Source organism: Gekko japonicus, unplaced genomic scaffold (assembly GCF_001447785.1).
Source record: "Gekko japonicus isolate JY-2015 unplaced genomic scaffold, Gekko_japonicus_V1.1 scaffold1480, whole genome shotgun sequence".
In the NCBI taxonomy this organism is placed as follows: domain Eukaryota; kingdom Metazoa; phylum Chordata; class Lepidosauria; order Squamata; family Gekkonidae; genus Gekko; species Gekko japonicus.
In genome coordinates, this window is record NW_015170930.1 from 35,941 (window position 1) to 43,440 (window position 7,500).

Sequence of the window (7,500 nt, forward strand, 5' to 3'; positions counted from 1 at the left end):
AGAAGAGAAGAAGAGATTGTATTTATACCCCACCCTTCACTACCCAAGGGAGTCTCAGAGCGGTTTACAATCTCCTCCCCCCCCAACAGACACCCTGTGAGGTAGGTGGGGCTGAGAGAGCTCTGACAGAAGCTGCTCTTTTTCAAGAACAGCTGTGCCAGAACTATGGCTTGCCCAAGGTCATCCAGCAGGTGCAAGTGGAGGAGTGGGGAATCGAACCCGGTTCTCCCAGTTTAGAGTCCGCGCACTTAACCACTACACCAAACTGGCTAGCTTCCTGGAATCTTCTCATAGTGTCTGTCTTCTCCTGGCATCGACCTTCCCCACATCCCTGAGAGTCTACCCAAATCCCCCCTTATGTGCCTTGAAATCTGGTTGGTTCTTTTATTTGGCAGCTTGCAGACTTTTTGCCAGATTACCTGTTAGCTCCACCTTTATCTATCTAGGTCTTATCTCACAAGTAGCATCAGACTTAATGCACCTTCTCCATCATCAGTATGATGTTCCACCGCCCCCATGCGACAGGTGGAGAAATCTTTAACAGCAATTTATTTCCTTACCAAAGACGGTTGTTCGTCTGGGCACTGATCTGTGCTGGTGCCGGAATAGAGGATCTCATCCTTGATTAAAACCGAGATTGCTCTTAGAATGAACGACAGGAACAAATTCAGATGTATGTAGTTCCGAGTGCAGTGAAGTTTCCTACACACAAAAAGATAGGCACTGCAGTTTCTGAGATAGACAGGGTGTTGAAGATCCTTCTGGTTAGTCTAGGATTGTTTCCTTGGACAAGTAAGTAATAATGCTGCCACAGCGGCCCTCTTCCAGCATTTCATCTCTGCATCTAATCGATATGAGGCGGGGCAACCTGTGGCCCCAATTAATAAAATTAGACTTCTTTGTAAGTAGGCCTGCTCAGAACTGCATTCATAAAGTTTCAAAATTTTGGTTCCCATTTCAGGGTCACCATGGAAGATGCCCCCATTTCCCTTACAAGCAATAAATCGAGAGCTACATCACAGGAACGATGGCACTTCAGTTTCTTTTTGTCATGCAGTCTCCATGTATACACTGCCAGATGGCCAAAAGCTTAACTTTGCAGCCATTATTTTTGAAGGATGGTGATATCGTATGTTCTCATTCTTTTTGTGTGTCTGTGCGCGTGCTTGTATGTATGTGCTTGTGAGCCTGGAACTCATGGTGACTTCTGGTGACCCCTAGTGGGGCTAGGACATTTTTCAGAGAGGTGGCTTGATTGCCTGCCTCTGTGTCCCAGCCCTGGTATTCCTTGGAGGACTCCCTTCCAAGTACTTGCCAGGGTCAGCCCTGCTTAGCTTCCAAGATCTGATGAGATCGGGCTTGCCCGGGCTATCCAGGGCTATTTTCTCATTTTTTAAACTTTAAGTTCATATTACTGGCACATGCAAAGGAGAAAAAGAAGCCTACTAGAGATATAAATGGAACTAAAAAGTTCAAAACACTCTTTAAAAAATCCCCCTGGGCTTGAAAGGCATGCTTTTCTATGCACTATCTCAAATCTGACTGGAAGTACTATCCAGGACCAAGATTCTTTCATTCTCAGATATGTTTATCACATGTATGCATATCATTTTGTTTTCCAGCACTTGATGAACTATATGAACCAGCTCCCTTGAAAACTACTGTGTTTGAAAGAGTGAAGTCTGATGTAACAAAAAAGATGCGTTTCCAGTTGCTTCATAACTTCTGCATTTTTGGCTCATTTTGTCTTTGACCAGTGTTCAAAACCAAGACAAGATATTCAAAAATATCTGCCCCTTCCCATTTCCAGGCATACTTACCTAAAAACGCAAAGAATTATACTTCCCGTAGTCAGAGCAATGAGAGAGGCACTGTGCCCAAGGGTATAAATTGCTTTCACCAGAACATAGAAACTCTATGAAGGAAAAAAAAAACACTGTCATTCATCAGTTGTTGAGGAGGGCATAAATAGGGCATTACCAAGATGGCATTGTTTTAAACAAAGCTGCGGTGGCTCAAGTGGTTAAAACGTTGAACTGCAGGCTGTGGAAGGTCAGTAGTTCAGCAGTTCGAGACCCGGGTGCCGAATGATGGAGTGAGCTCCCATCTCTAGTTCCAGCTCCTGCCAACCTAGCAGTTCGAAAGCAAGAAATTGCAAGTAGATAAATGGGTACCACTTCGGTGGGAAGGTAACAGCGTTCCATGCGCCTTGGTGTTTAGTCATGCTGGCCACATGACCATGGAAATGTCTTCGGACAGCTTTGAAATGGAGCTTTGGCTTTGAAATGGAGATGAGCACCGCAACCCTAGAGTCGGATTTGACTGGCTTTCAAGCAAGGGAACCTTTACCTTTTTAGATATTATGGGCAGAATGACATTTGTGACTTCCATAGGTAGACCCAATGACCTCAGAGTACAGTCTACACATTGGAGGCATGGATGAGTTTCCCCATTATGGATGACCTTTCCATTATGAGCAGTAGCCAGGCACACTTCAGTGCACTTGGTGGTCGTTGCCTGAAGGATGGTTGGGATGAGGGAAAGGAAAAACCCCATTATTCCCTATGGGGATCTGCTGCCATAAACAGAGATGACTTGCCCATTATGGAAGGTGGAAGAGTCTGAGATTATAGGAGATGAAAAAAGTTACAATCACTGAGACCGAAATATGCATGTGTGAAATAAGCCCAAATAGCAGAACATCGGACACTGGGTTGCAAAGAAGATTCTTGAAAACAGAGCAAATTAGGTACAAGTTAGATTTTTGTACTAATCTATCTGCCAGTAACCAAGGCACAGGTGCCCTACCAAATGTGCTATTAAAACATGCTTCTGCTGTGGTTTAAGGCTATGGTGCCAGTTTAGTGGACTGTGCACTCCATTTTAAGAATTTACTTGTTGGCATCTCAATAAAGCTATGCACGTGCAGGGTGGAAACAAATGACACCTGGCATCTTTCCTGCTATTTCATGACAATTGTCTTTCCTTTTTCTCTTCTCCTTCAATTCACTTTCCCCTGCTACAGATATTTATGAAGAAACCACATATTAAGTACACCACAGGACTCCCACCAAAAATGGCACCCTAGTATAAAATTCCCCACATTTACACAGCAACATCCTTGCGTTGTAATTTTATTGTACACACTCTGGAATCCCATATCGCTGGCCAACACCAGCAGAGGTGGGGAAACATACCGCATGATCTGACATACTATCGGACAAAGCTTCACACAGGGATGCCATTTATGGTGGCAGCCCCGCGGTGTGTAGTACTGCTGTAGACTGGATAGGGACCCATCTTCTCCACTTTTAGAACCATGCATACTGACAGGAAGGAAGGAAGGAAGGAAGGAAGGAAGGAAGGAAGGAAGGAAGGTTGGTTTAAGAGAAAATATAGGTATTCCTATAAAAGGTTGCCTGATGGTGGCAGAGACACAAGTCCATGACCACATTTTTTCCAAGTTAATTCTGTAATTTTTCAATTAACAAACTTCCAATTATTATTTTAGGCTCTCATGCTGTACCAGTAATGTCTGAAGGAAACAGGTCATGTGGACAGGGTCAGTAACACACTTACTTCCTATAAGCCAGTAAGGTTCCGGTTTAGGATACGAGAAGTACAGACAATGGGCTAATAAAGAATGTCTGCTGTGGTTCCTAAAATACATAGGTCTATGGTGTTAACTCTAGGGCTGCGGTGGCTCAGAGGTTAAGACACTGAACTGCAGGCTGTGGAAGGTCGGTAGTTCAGCAGTTCGAGACCCCAGTGCTGTGTGACCGAGTGAGCTCCCGTCTCTGGCCCCAGCTCCTGCCAACCTAGCAGTTCGAAAGCAAGAAATTGCAAGTAGATAAATAGGTACTGCTTCAGTGGAAACGTAACAGCATTCCATGCACTTCGGCGTTTAGTCATGCTGGCCACATGACCACGGAAATGTCTTTGGCTTGGAAACGGAGATGAGCACCGTCCCCTAGAGTCGGATTCGACTAGCTTTCGAGCAAAGGAAACCTTTACCTTTTTATGGTTTTAACTAGTGTTGCTGATTACCAAACATAATGTCTATAATTGTGGGTGTTAAGGTGTTTGTCCTCCTATGAACACCTTCATAGGCGCCCAGTGATTTGGAAGCCCTTCTATTGTTCTATATGCAGGGGTCATTTCCTGCAGGAGCGCACAGGAGCGGAGCTCCGGCAGTAAAGAGCCCAGTGGGCGGGCACATGCCTGATTACCAAACGTAATGTCTATAATTGTGGGTGTTAAGGTGTTTGTCCTCCTATGAACACCTTCATAGGCGCCCAGTGATTTTGAAGCCCTTCTATTGTTCTATATGTTTTAATTACAAAATATATATACATATCACTTTTTCTCTACCTCAGAAACTTGAGGTGTTTGCACCAAACTCTGCTAGACTTCACTGAGCAGATTGTCTCTTATAAAAACAAATATCCAGTCATGTGGAAGAGAGTCCACACAGCTTTCTATTAATACAGTTGCTGGCAATAATATGCTAAAGTTAGCTCGCTTGAGTTTTTGACAGGGTGTTGTTTCCACTTCAGAGCACATTTCTCACTTCTGTTTAACAAGACCCAAAAAAAATCTTTAGACAAAAGGTTAATTTGTTGCTGCAAGGAATATGAAGCCTACCAGAATTTTTGACATTCAAATTGCTCTGGAGTGAACAGTGTTGTATCACTAAGAGCAGGAGAGACACTGATTGGCATGATACACCAAGCAGTAGGACGGTACCATTTACCAAGGACATCACTTTGCTGCCATTACCAGGCACCATTACATCAAGGTGGTGATTAACCATTAAAAGCCACCGCCCACAACACAGTAACGCCGCCTATAAGCCTGTTTCATCTAAAGCTGTCTTCTATAAAGATGTTTGATTACAGCATTCTTTATCCTGGGTGCATTTTTTTTTTTAAATTAAATCTATACGAGGGGGCTGGGTGGTAGTTCTGCAGCCTAATCGGCCCAAGCAGAAATCAATACAGCTGGGCAGGAAGCGATGCGGCACTGCTGCGGGTGAAACAACCACCTCCCAACTCCATTAGGAACCACAGCTAGAAACTTGGGCCTCAGAAGGAACTATGGGGCTCACAGAGAAGATGGTGGCAGCTCTTCTGAGAGGGGGCTTCGCCATGGAAGACAATCCACACAGGCTCTTATAGAGCTATTTCACTCTCTTTTCAGGAACCTAACCATAGTGTTAAAAGGGGTATTACTGTATACGCAACACAAAATGAAAAGGAGAAGAAGCTAATTTAGGTATAAACTCTTGAGTAATTTATACAACTGTTCTGTCATGACCAAAGTTCCCTCTATGCTGTGTTAGAGAGTGCTGGCGCACAAAATTTTAGCTGGCAGATGAGGGATTTTTGCATCAGCTCACAAGTGAACTGAGAAGGCATCTTTCCCTCCATTGGGAACAATGAAGGATGGGGGCACCTCCTTCTGGGGCCCACAGAATTGGACTCCCGGTCCAATTTTTTTAAAACTTTGGGGGGGGGGGGGTAGACTCGCAAAAGCCATTTAACTAAGATATATATGCATCCATGCCTTATACCTACCATGGCTCATTTAGCTCATGATTGTCTACTCCAGGGCAGCTTTGGAATTCTGACACGGCATTTTCGGCTCAGCAACTAAATGGCCGCCACAGGAAGTTAGAAAAAATCTATTTTTTTGCACACCCTTATTATCCTTTTCAGTATGATTTGTAACCTGCTTGGAGTCACAGGGAGAAGTGGGATATAAATATTTGAATAAATAAGTAGTTTGGCCAGGTTGATAACATTTAAGCAACTTCCTGTTTGTTAGGTTAGGCAGGGTTCTGACAGTGATTGTTCCACCTCTGTTATACTTGACCTGTAATGCTGGTTGCCATATTTCACTAAAAAAAACCAAAGTAGACTGCAAGAGTTTCCCCCATGCCAAGTGATGGTATGTTTTCTAACGGCTCAGCACAGGGTGACAGACCGAGGCCAGTTCTACCAATATAATGGAAATGGATGGGTAGACCTGTTTTCCAGAAAACAGGTCTACCAATATAGCAGAAAGGGGTGGGTAGACCTGTTCTCCAGAGGCCAGGTCTACCAATAGAGTGGAAAGGGGCAGGTAGACCTGTTCTCCAGAGGCCTGGTCTACCCCCATACAGGACAACATTTTCTGTAACGAAATTTGATTTGATTCTGTTTTCTCTTATAATGTTTAAATTATTCTTAAAATATAGTCTAAATATAGCTAAAAAGTATTTTACAAGGTTATGGAAATAATATTCTAAAATTTAATTTACACAAAAGTCAAATGTAGACTCCCTCACAACTTTAATGCTACTAGCTTTTTCACTCATGAGGTAGAATTTTTGCTCACAACACTGTGAAGCTTAGAGGGCACAACCTCCATGATTTGATGGAAAGACCACTGCATGAGACAGTTCTGAGAGGGGAGGAGCCAAATCACAGTTGGTCCCAGGCAGGCCAGTGAAAAGGCCTCACACGGCCTCCCCTTTCCCTTTGGTGCAGTCAGGTGAAATGGCTACTGATGGAGACAGATCATCTGCCACAGCTTTGCTTTCTCTTGCCTTATGGCAGTTTAAGGCTAGGGAAGTGTTGCTAGTTTCAGATGCAATGTCCCCTGTCTCAGACCTCCAGACTGAGTGGAAAGAGAGATTAGATAGCTAGATAGGCACACTGAGCTTTCTTCCTGTATCTACTCTTCTGCCACTGTCCCCTTTGAAATGCAGATTGTGCTCTCAGGGACAAATTTCCCCTTCCTCTTTCTCCCACTCACATGCAGATGAAGACAAGCTCTCTTCCTGCACACATCAAAAGAGAGACATGTGGTCCTTTCTTGGCACCATGAGGCAGATGGGCCTCTCGCCATCTGCTTCCATCCTTTAGCTAGCAAGTTCGTAATCTATCATGTCCCTACTCTTTCCTATCCTAAGTATACTTCTCAAATAAATAGAGGAGTATTTCTCTTCTGAACATAGAAAGTGGCTCTGTGTAGCTTTGTAAGCTGAGCAACCAGGTAAAGTGACACTGCTGCGTTTGTAGCTTTATTTAAGCACTCTGTGAACTAATGGTGACTGGACTAACCACACCAGTTAACCTCAATAGGAAGGCCAAGTGTATAATTTACAGGCTGAAAAATACTCCCCTCCTTGACAATTTTGCGCTGTGCCCTTCCTAATAATCACATGAGTCACACACACGTCTCCCCCTTAGTCTGCCCAAACTGACACTTTTAATTGTGGACTAGTCCAGCGGTATTCTATCCATAAGCTGTGGTAGATGGAGAAGCAGAAAAAGTAATCTGCGCGCTCATCAGGGCTGAATTATTTATTTCATTTAAGGAGCACGTATTCAATGGCATCTGTGCAGAAATAACAAGAACAATGTACTATCAGCAGCAGCAGCAGAAGCAAAGGGAAGTCCCCCTCAAAGGCTCTGCTGAAAGTCAAGTTTTCAATTTACTATCTGAAACTGAGGA

The 7,500-nt window shown here is 43.8% G+C and overlaps 1 protein-coding gene across 1 annotated transcript in view; it reads right to left on the reverse strand.

Annotated features, from left to right (window-relative positions):
* VIPR2 (vasoactive intestinal peptide receptor 2) overlaps positions 1–7,500 on the reverse strand; it is a 66,813-nt gene that overhangs the window by 11,347 nt on the left and 47,966 nt on the right. Inside the window, exons 5-6 of the mRNA XM_015418828.1 lie at positions 1,821–1,915; positions 561–702 (exon numbers count right to left, since the gene is read on the reverse strand). Coding sequence (XP_015274314.1) covers positions 561–702; positions 1,821–1,915 — 237 coding nt within the window. The remainder of the gene's footprint in view (positions 1–560; positions 703–1,820; positions 1,916–7,500) is intronic.